Below are 11,369 nucleotides of genomic sequence, written 5' to 3' on the forward strand. Positions count from 1 at the left end.
GCTGCTGGGCAAGCAGCATCACCAGCACATCCCTTTGAGATGCAATACTTCAAAATTTGTCCAGCTCAATATAGGAAGAGGAGGGAAAATAAGTATGAAGGAAAGCACCCTTTGAAGTGTTTTCCTTCCTGTAATGAGACAGATCAAGGACTTTACTCCTAACATGTCACACTAACCTACTTCTGTGCAGCAAAGGAGCAGTCATGTTTGTCCCTCCCCTCATGCTATGCAAAGTTCAGCTTTTTTAATTGCAATACCACATTTTTTCCTTTTTTTTTTTTAAGCTTTTGTAAGAAAGAAGCCAGGAAGCCCAGAAGCCAGGGTGTTACGCAGTTCTGGTGACTTAAACCTCACCAAGCCAGGGCTCTGCCGGGGAACTTCAGGAAGTCTTCCCCGCTCCCCCCTAAGCCAGAAGACTCAGATGTCTTCGCCTCCAGAGCCTCCCCTGCTCGCCCCACCACCCCTTCCCACAGCTCAGCTTCCTGAGGTGCTGGCAGGAGCCACAGGCTGGAGAAGAGCGCAGGAACCTAGTGGACACGGAGGGTTAAATAGGCCAGTGTCAAAGCCAGCGCTGGCGGCCTGAGGAGTGCCTAAGACTGTTTAAAGTTCAGTGGGGGGTTTCAGCTGGCAGCTGAGGAATCCGTGGCTTGTGCCAGTGCCACGGAAACCCTTTCCAAAACAAGATTCAAAACTATCCTTAACGATCTCATTTCAGAGCCTGACTTTGACTCACAGCTCCATTCCCCAGTGCCTTTTCCCATGGGGGCATTTGCACGTGTTATGCATTGTCACCCTGTGACCCACCACTCCTGCAGACACCCCACTGCTCCGGCAGACACCTCCTGCTCCAGCCCCAGCTCCCAACCCACGCTGCTTGCTCTGCTTCAGCCCAGCCCAGGACCCTTCCCCAGGACCAGTCCCACCACCAATGCACTGCAGGAGCAGCGCCGGGTGAGAGGGCAGCCGTGTTCTGTCCTCCCCCAGTTTTCAAGGTAAACCAGAAGCACGTCCTTCAAACGAACGCATGTGCGCTGCAAGTCCTCCTCAGACAGCAGCTTGTAAATGCCACAGGTCTCAGCTGCCACAGAAGGAGACGCAGGTGCGCACCCACGCCACCAGCAGCACTGCTCCCTCTTTCACCAATTCCAGAAAGGTTTGACAAGATGCACCATCATCCAGTTTTACGGGAACATGCCACCAGAGGGTCCGAACACCTTTTACAGGTCCCACCCAGTACAGCCACAGTTTGCTACAAAAACAAATGCCAAATGTTGACTTTCAATGTTGTGATTGTCTACCTGTAACTACACCTGCCACAGTGTGAAACCTCAGCATTAGGCACGGCTCAGATCACTTTCACAGCTTTGCCCAAGGACATGGAAAACATATTAGGTGCAGAAGAAAATGTCATTACCGCATTTATGCTTTCATCATTTGTCAGAGATTTTAAAACAGGGGAAGAAAGGCAGACCGGAGTCCAGATTGTAAAGACATACCTGGTGCTTTCTCCACAAAGATGACTTTGGAGTCTTGCAAAAAGTTATGGCCAGTCAGTATCATTTTTTTCCCTCCAATAACAGGAAAGCTGTCGGTACTTTGCTTCTCCACCAAAGGCAGTTCTTGGGCAGATCTCTGAGCTGCAAAGTTACAAAAAAGATTAAAAAAAAAAAAAATGGCAACCACATACAGAAAAGTAAGTAAGTACTGCATTCATAAGTAACAATGCTTATCCTCATAAGATGAGCTGAGTTTGATACAGAACCAAAGAAAGGTCAGAAGGTTTGCAGGAAACGTGGTTGGTTTTCAAGCAGCGTGATCATGAACAACAGGGTTATCAAACATAGCAGTACAGATTCAAAATGCCCACATCTGGGTATTTTTATTGACATTCCTTTATTTTAAATAATTTTCTCTTATGTTTTCTATAACACATATGCCATGTGTTTATCAGGCACATATGACAAGACGACCATCCATGTCTAGAATGTGTTTCAGTCTCTATACACTGTATTGTCAGTTCTGCAAACCGTCTAGCAGCAGCACCCATGAGCCTTGCGATCCAGCAGAAGCTCACAGTTTAGAAAGAGTATTTCCACCAGAACCTGAATGCCAAAGCACACGTGCATCCACGCAAACAGAATCCGGTATTCTCGTGGCATGTATTTTATTCCTCCCAACTGAGATACAGAGCAAGCGTGGCTGTGCTTCAAGGGATGACGTAACATTTTATCCAGATTATAGGGTTCCTCCTGGTGTCACATGCACTAACAGATGCATGAAGTTTTTGGCACCAGCTTATTCCACATTCTGCACTGGAAATAACACTAGCACTTATTTTTTCTCCTGTTTTCTGCTCTCATCAACTTCAAGAGAAGCAGGATGAAACCCCAACTCCTCACATTTTTTGCTTTGACTGTTAGTCTAGAACTTTCCCTTGAATAAGAAACAAAGGGGAAATTATGCACCTCATACATATCCGAGACAGAAGACAGAGCTTTATGCCAGTCTACCTGCTACAGGTAAGAAGGCTCTGCTATTCTTCATAAAATACAAAGGCTTACCTTAATTGAACTCCCTTCCCACTGCCAATGCTCATTTGTCTATTTAAATGAATGACAGTGAAGGAGAGAAGCTGTCACTGTTGATCCAACAGCACTACCCCTTTCTACAGCTCCTGCCTCTCTTGCAGACTCAGACTACCAGAGCAGCAGCACTGCTACCCTAGGCAAAAGGATGGAGTACTGTCACTGGGCTGAAAGTCTGTCACCAATGCCACTGCTTTTGTAAGAGGAATGCAGGGATGCTTTTTCCTGCAGTCTCTCTGATTCCTGAAAACGCACCATGCCTCCAAGGGATCAGATGCTGACACAATCCAAGACCTGCCAGACATGGCGCTGTGTGACTTCAGACTGGCAGTGACAAAGGGACAAGCGCGGACATGAACCTCCAGCATACATGGACCTAGGGATGGTCAAGCCTTCCTCCTCATTCCCCCTGCTCCCCACCCTCAGAGCTCACCCCCCACATCCACCAGATGTTAAGTTAAACCCTACCTTGTCAGTATCAGAAAGATCCACTTTGTGGAATCCAACAAAATCTTAAAAAACTGTTTCAGTCCATCCAGCCAACCAAATTAGCATTGAGCGTTAGACTAAAATTCAATTTTCACCACTTATGCCAGAGTGTTAAAGCTACACAAACCAGATCGGCTTTTTTGTGTGTGTGGGAAGCTGATGAAGCTATACAGAGCAAGAACGATATAAAGTGTCTTTGGAGAGTGTCCCAGTGTATCTGATAAAAAGCAGTCTGTTCAATCAAAGGGACCCCAGCATGGAAACCTGGTTTCTGGAGGTTTTCTGAAGCCGCAAGCAGCTTGTGTCAGCACATCAGCTCTAGTATACTGCTATCTCCTCATCAAAGGGGTTGGGGTTTTGATGAGGAGATGAGGAGACACGAGAGTGAACAGGACATGATAGGTGTTTTCCAAAACTCCTACAGCAGTTACCTGTATGATAGGGAGTCAGCAAAAAAAAGTCTTGTCACTCCCAGGTATACTATTAGTTTAAATGCACTTTACTTCTGTATTAAGCGTGTTCTTTCCTACAGAAATCAATACACAAAACCACAATTTTTTTTTCTAAGACTCAGGTATTTTGTCTTCAGTATAAACCATGTGTTTTTGGAAAGCAGATTAAGGTTCACCGACTAGACAGGTAAAGTAAAACCAACGTATAGTGTGTCGGTGGACAAAGACTGCGTGTGGGGGTGGCACAACACTCAGCAAGACAAGGATGTTTGTCGCTACTTACAGCACTCGATGGGGTTAGAGGCTACTTGCAAGGAGAGGGTCCTGCCATTGGCCTGTGGGATATGAACCCTGAAGACCAGGCGCACACGCGTGTTCTTCCGACCGATGTCCGTCTCTCCCTTGCGCAGCTCGATGTCAGAGTTTCTAAGCTTTAATATCCCAGCACAGTCAATGCTACCCAAAAGGAAACACAGAGCAATTCAATTCATTTCAAGCAGACTTCAGGAAGACGTAATTGTGCAGCATCTTCCCTCTCTCCTGTACATCCCTCTTAAAAGTCAGACACAACCAAACGATTAGAATGAACACAGCAGACTTGCTTAAGCCTACTACTTGTGTCCACAAGTAGCTAAGTTGGGGCTTTCTGTAATAACAGGTAGTAGCTGCTGTTCAGCACACAAATTTAGGATGTTTACTTCAGTTCCCAGAAGAAAAAAATCTAAAAGATTCTTCTTCCCCAACATATCCTGTAAGGATGGTGCTTAAAGATTAACCAAAGCCCAAAGAAACAGAGACTAGAAAAGTCAATGGGACGAGACAGTAGTGCACAAAGCATTACTAACCTAGAACACAGGGTTACTTACAATTTCACTTGTTACAGCTAATTTGGAGAAAAATCTGACATGACTTTTATTCTAGGGCAAAGTCCTGAAAATTCTTATTAATGAGCACATTTCTCCCTGAGGTCAAGTCTGCAGTCAAAGCCTTCGCAAATGAAAGAGGTGGAAATACTCCCAAGCTGAGTGTTGAGCTGAAGCTCTGCATGAAAAACACTCAACTTAGAGGATCCTCCCTCCACATTATGGAAAAGCTTCTTTTTGTCAGATTACTGACCTGTCTCTCCTTTTTTTGAAGTTTGGTTTTCTCCTGGACGAGGTTACAAGTCAGGAATTTTGTCAAAGCAAATGGGGCCCTCAACATCTGAAGGATATAGACTGGTTGGAGCGAGTCCAGCGGAGGCCACGAAGATGCTCAGAGGGCTGGAGCCGCTCTGCTATGGGGACAGGCTGAGAGAGTTGGGCTTGTTCAGCCTGGAGAAGAGAAGGCTCCGGGGAGACCTTATAGCACCTTCCAGTACCTGAAGGGGCTACAAGGAAGCTGGGAGAGGACTTTTTACAAGGGCCTGTAGTGACAGGACAAGGGGGAACGGGTTTAAATTGAAAGTGGGGAGGGTTAGATTGGATATCAGGAAGAAGTTCTTCCCGGAGAGGGTGAGGAGGCACTGGCACAGGTTGCCCAGAGAAGCTGTGGATGCCCCATCCCTGGAAGTATCCAAGGCCAGGCTGGATGAGGCTTGGAGCAACCTGGTCTAGTGGAAGGTGTCCCTGCCCATGGCAGGGGGGTTGGAACTAGATGGTCTTTAAGGTCCCTTCCAACCCAAACCATTCCATGATTCAGTAGAGGAAGTTCCCAGAACAAAACACAAAAACCCACTGCAAAAATACCTCTGCTTTGGCCAGGAATACAAAGCCTACATCGCAATGTCTTCTGGGTACTAGTCTCTGGTATGCATTTTATTACATTGAATATGCACTGTTTAATTTTATTTTGCATTCAAAGAGTTTAATTCCCCCTCTAGACCTTTGAAGCTCTGTTCAGAAGCAAACTGCAAACAAGAACTACGGCGGCACGGTTTTGATAGAAGTACGGATTTCAGAGTAACAAAAAGGCCCTTGCTGATACGATCAAAGAAACTAATGAAAGTATTTAAGCTTCTCAACAACGCATATTAGCAGGTGAAGCAGAAAAAACTATGAAATAATTGTACCCATATCAAAATTCTAAGCAAAGATCCGTAAGATAGGGAATAAAGAGTGCACTTCTCCATATTGTCTCTCCTATAGCAACACTTGTTAAGTGAATAAAAAGTACTTAATGACAATTAGTTTAGAGCCATTAAAGTTCAGGGGAGAAAAAGCATTTAAATTCAGGCTTGTAAAGTCACGGACATTAAAATCTGAGTCAACAGGAGTAGCTAAATGTGCAGAAGTTTAAATGTGCAGATGAGCTTCTATGTTTCACTGAATCAAAGCCTGAGTACACAAACTGTGTGTGAGAAAAGTCCTTGGCTCCAAATTTCATTCACTGTTAGTGCTACATGAGGTTTTAGGCTACTGACATGTAAGACACATATAAGCCAGAGCATTGTTTGCGGTTCTTGAGAGACCTCTACTATGATCTGGCATGCATGTCAAGAAAATGTTCAGCTTGGCTCCCCAGCTGTGTAACTGCCTTTATTCAAGGGAGAAAGATGATTGAAACAGTAATAATGTTCTTAGATGGCCAAAAATGTGATTCAAACCGGGTAAGTAAAGGGCCAAATAAATGTTGTGTAGGTACGTACTGGTGAAATTTCCACAACCTCAGTGGAGTCGTGTCAGCTTATGATGGCAACAAATGGGGCCAATCATTTTGCAGGCTTGTCATGACTTTCAGTACAGTGCACTGACACAGGTCCTCAGGTCTCGAGTGATCACCCAATGCAGCTAAACAACATTCTAGCTCTTTGCTTTACAGGAGGCACTCTGGGGCATGTTGTACATGACACTGCAAACCAGCTTCGGTTAACCACTACACGTGGAAGGACTTCAGGTGTCTGACACCATTTTTCATTTCATTAAGGCACAGAAAACTGTATGAATAACAAGGAGGGAAACTGTGATTTTAGTAAAGCTCCCTGGGATTTTCCTGTGGTATTTGGTTTGGTGGAGCGAGAATTTCTTTCTTGCTTTCTATCTACCTACTTATCTTTTTGCCTCCCTATACATACACACAGCTATATATAAATATTAAGACATTCACATTTATACACACACCATGAGTTGTACATGCATGCAAGCACACACAAATTCCTCCCAAGGCAGACTCCTCAAATAAGGGTCAGGACCATTTGAACGCGGCGGGCAGAGAGGACAGGATTAAATAATGTAGAGGGTCTAGTGTACGTCATGTACACAGAGGCATATTTGAACCTTTATATACAATCCTATAATGAAATTTACCTGTGTGTAAGGGACCGACAGGGTACTTGATTATCACTCAGACTCCTGCTATACTATCCCTACTAATTCAGAGCTCCTAAGACATCCATGCCTGCTTTTCTGCACAGGACTAAACTTACTCCAGTTTAGTAACTCCAATCTGTAAGTTGTATCACCTTTACTCCTCTCTTTAGTTCTAGAAGCTTTACTTCTCAACCAATGCCATGAAAAATGCTGATTTTTATTAAGTAAGAAATGAGTGGGTCAATTTGTCTCAAAAAAACCTCACTAGGGTACTTGGAAATGCTCTCGAAGAGTCTCCTTTGACATCTGAAGACAACTTTTAATAGGCCCTGTTCCTTGTGCTGGTGTGTATAGGAGGTGTCGTATTTAGAAACTAAACACAGGAGCTGAGGTAGAAGATATTTACAGCTTGGTAACTGAGATACTTATTTTAAATGGCAAATAAGCACATTGGCTGAAACTCTAGAATGAAAGCAATCAGTTGTCATAAATATTTGTGAAGTTCATTTTGTCGTTAAGGTGATTAGGGCAATTTGTCCCAGCAAAGTTGCGAAAACCTGCTATTACAGAGAGAATTAAAAAAAAAAAAAAAAAAAACAAAAAAGATAGGAAAAGGAAAATTGTGTACAAAAAAACCCAAAGCCAACACAGAAGAAATCAAGCAATGTGACCAAGAGGAAACTGCTAGGAGTCAGATACGGTGCCCGGGTCTTACATTGCTCTCATGTTGTTCTCTGGAAGAAGTGGAATTTCCAAGACTTTGGTATTGGAAAGTATTGTTTCGTGGCTAGTGGTGGAAACGGTCTTCCCGGTGATTCGATGAACCTGGTAGAAGGCATGGGGTCGCAGCAGGCGGTCGTCTGCAGTCCCAATGAACAGCTGTAGCGTGAGCGGCTCGCTTTCTAAGTAACCATGTAGCTGGCAAGAGAACAGAAAACACCCACTGAGTACCATGCACATAAACTGCTAGGAATCAATTAAATTTTTATAAGCAGGAGAGCCTAATTCAAGGAGAGAACTTGTGACAGGTGCAATGTGTTAAGTTCCCCCCTTCCATTTTTCCTGTAACGTAATATTGGTACAATAAAAAGGTGCACTCAGAAAATGTCTCATTATCCTAAAGAACCCGAGGCACTTTAGATGGGGTGAGCTTTTGAGCACTCCTGCCACGTCAACAGAAAACTCCGCATAAATTCTGCCATGGCATTCAGCAAGAAAAACACAATGAAGCCAGTGTTCCCTCCCAGTACCCTGTGTGGCAAAACCGACCAAGTTTGCAAGTGAAAGGACGCAGCTCATCCATCCCCACACGTCCCGGCTCATCCCTTGTGCAGCAGCAGGCTGCTGCTCGGGGCACGTCCCCTCACTAACTGATTTTTATGCTGGTAAATACCTCCTGGGACAGCGTGGAGACGGATCACATATACACGACTAGTAGCTCACCATATGTGTCAAATTCTTGCTATAATCGCACAAAAATCTCATTGAAGCTACTGGGCCTGATTTGAACCTCATCCATGTTACGGTGACTGCTCTGATGACAACAAGAGTTATTTCTGCCACAGGCTGGGGACAGAGCGGGAGCAGAGTCTGACCTCATCCCCACCATCTCCTGAAGAAACTACTCCAGGTTCATGCGGGTGTCAAGGAGACCACGGGTGGAGCTGTCTGGGGACAGCTCCAACCTCTGCTTAACGCTGCTGGAACCCAAGTCTCAAAAATAAGTCATCTTGCAGTAGTTGGACAGTGAGGAGAGAAGAGCACGGGCAAGACGGGTTATCCCAAGAGATGCACCATCACAGAACAAACCTGCTCGTCTTTTTTGTAGGTTTAGTTTCCTCTGCTATGAATGGTTCAGGTGGGTTTGGGCACGAGTTATTCACCATCACCGAATCTGACGAAGTTGACCACTGATCATAATACGGTGCGTGCAAGTTCAAAGCTAAAGAAAGCTGAAAGCAAGCGGTGAAACCCATATAAACCATTATTGATATTTGTGTTTGGCTTTCTTTCACTCTCCTTAAATCTGAAAAAGCAATTTGTGACTTCATAATAACGTAAGACCCATCTCTCCAGGGTATTTTACCATCTGACAGCTATTAAGAACAAAGATACTGAGTCACTTATGCTCCTTAAGCGCTGCAAAATTCTGATGAGTGCAAACACAGGCAACGAAGGCTTCCCACTGCTATCAAACACACTGATGGCAACACACTGACAGTGCTCCAGGTACCGCGCTGACCAGCGCGCAAGCAAGGAGGGACGTTGTGCCTAGACACATCTTCCACCATTAATCAGGCGTGATCCAGATCTTTCATCTCACACTTCGGTCAGAAGAGTCAAGAGGAAAACAGAAGCAACCTTAATTTGTTTTATTTGGTGTAGCAATTCCTTACCTAAAGGGCATGGATGCTGGGATAACACAGGGACAGGAGAAGGAGGCTCACTTCCAGCACTATAGTATTTTATCTGCTCAGCACTGCTGAGACACCAAACGAAGGCAGGTCAGAGCCAGAGGGGTGTGATATGATACGGGGGGCTTCCATATCAGTGGCGTCACATTAGTGGCAGTTTGAAAATCTGTGGTATCGGCAAAACGACGGAGAGAGAAAAGCAGAGCCAAGCCCGCACACTGCCTTCAGCAGGGTGCTGCGTGTCTGGGTGCAGCCCCACACGGAACACCCACATCCCGCAGCTCCAGATAGCAACACTAGCGCTACGCTGCAAAAATGGGCTTTCTGGCTTTGACCCCCGTAGGTGGATATGCAGCTCGAGGCGCTGGCAGACAATCGCAGGAGTGCTCCAGGCACAGCTGGCAGCCGTGGGGCAGCCATCATCCCACTCATCAGCGCCTTGTCCTCCTCTCTTTGCAGCCCTGGCTGGTCACTACTGCCACCGGCGCACGTGGGAGCAGGGCTGGCGGAGGGACACGGATTCGGCCCGGGCTGATCTCACCCTGCCTCAGCATCTCCAGAGCGTCAGCGGCAAAGCTGAGCTGGCGGAGGAGACGCAAGGTATCACGGGGTATTTTTGATCAAGAGCAGCACACAGCTTTGCAGGGGGGAAAAAGTAAGACAGCGTGACACACTGGCCAATTGAATTTCTAGGCATTACGCGCAGTCACTTCTCCAACTAAGCATGGACAGTGCTTTTTATGGAGAGTGTAAAATTAAAACAAACACATATTGAATTACAAGGCCTCTTAAAAGGTAAAAATAGACTAGCGAGTAACCCAAACCTCAGTACAGCAGAAGCAAGATTGCACACCGAGGTACCCATGTTTTACTGAATCCAGGCAAAGGGGTTAAAAAATGTTAGTCTTGCATTTGGGTTCTGCTATTTCAGGCTTTATCTTTAAATCTGAACTCGGCTGCTGCTCTATCTCATAACCTACTGCTTAGTCTCAGCTTGTGCTTTTCCCTCAGGTTTCCTACGAGGAGGCAACGGAACATCCAAAGTCCTCAGCGTTGGACACCTGCCCTCCCCTAAGACGTGTAGAAAATAAATAAAACCTCAGATGCATGTTTTGCATTGTTCTTTAAGGTTTATGAGGTTTATACTAAATTTATGTTTGAGTTTTTTTTAAAGGCCCTGTCACACAGGTGTGAGGGGCTTTGCTTTGGATCCATTACCCCGTTACTTACTCCCTGACAGCTACTTCTGCACCTGAAGACAAGTAGTAGTTACAGCACTGAATAAACCTGAGTTTTCAAAGCTGGGAAGTATCAAAAACATCCAGAAAGTCTACACACTAGTGGTATAGTACACACATCACTACACAGTTGATTTTGCTGCCCTCGAAACAGGCAAAATTGGCACTCATATCACTGTAAGTTTTATGTCATGTTCTGCTGTAGGAGATCTGATCTCCAATATGTATTTCCCTTTGAGTTTTACCCATTGCATCACATTATTTATTTTCTATTCTGTCACATAATTGTGAATGCCAACAGAAGCAATAAAAGAAAGCGATGCGAGGTTTAACATCTAAAGGGGCACATACTGTGGATGACCGATTTTAGATTATGCACCCAGCGCAAGATTCCTGTGCCAGACAGCGTTGAGCTTTGGGAGCTTCAGCATGCTGCAGATGCCTGGAGAACAGGTAAGATTTTGCTTACTCTCAGCTGGGAGCAGCGACGATATTCTCCAGCTCCCTCAAAACACATGAGAGCGTTATTACTGCCACATCATTCGGCAAGACGATGAGGGGAGCGGTGGCAGTAAAGGCCACCACTGTGGTAGTCTAGGCTGTTAGTTTTGTCAACAGGTAAAGGGTATCAAATAAGACAGATGTAAAATGGGACAGGGGAAAAAGGGGACTGAGTGTTTTTCTTGGTGAGGAAAGATCTCGTGTGTTCACATCCATGCATATTTTCCACACATGCTCTGGAATACTGTACTCGGTGGTGCAATGATTCTGTTTCCTGGCATGCGACATGGGATGCATGTGTCAGACACTCTATTTTTATCTTCTTCACTGTGTAACACAGTCCAAAGTTCTTCTCTTAATAACTCAGCTGCTTAATACGGGTGACACAGGCTGCTCTCGGCTG

At 45.2% G+C, this 11,369-nt stretch overlaps 1 protein-coding gene across 1 annotated transcript in view; it reads right to left on the reverse strand.

Annotated features, from left to right (window-relative positions):
- NFATC1 (nuclear factor of activated T-cells, cytoplasmic, calcineurin-dependent 1) overlaps positions 1-8,332 on the reverse strand; it is a gene marked incomplete at its 3' end in the record, with an annotated part of 38,629 nt that extends 30,297 nt beyond the window's left edge. The window contains exons 1-4 of the mRNA XM_010155577.1: positions 8,288-8,332; positions 7,529-7,731; positions 3,810-3,982; positions 1,497-1,637 (exon numbers count right to left, since the gene is read on the reverse strand). Coding sequence (XP_010153879.1) covers positions 1,497-1,637; positions 3,810-3,982; positions 7,529-7,731; positions 8,288-8,332 — 562 coding nt within the window. The remainder of the gene's footprint in view (positions 1-1,496; positions 1,638-3,809; positions 3,983-7,528; positions 7,732-8,287) is intronic.
- Positions 8,333-11,369: the final 3,037 nt, after the last annotated feature.

This window comes from Eurypyga helias, unplaced genomic scaffold, assembly GCF_000690775.1.
Source record: "Eurypyga helias isolate BGI_N326 unplaced genomic scaffold, ASM69077v1 scaffold1897, whole genome shotgun sequence".
Taxonomy (NCBI): domain Eukaryota; kingdom Metazoa; phylum Chordata; class Aves; order Eurypygiformes; family Eurypygidae; genus Eurypyga; species Eurypyga helias.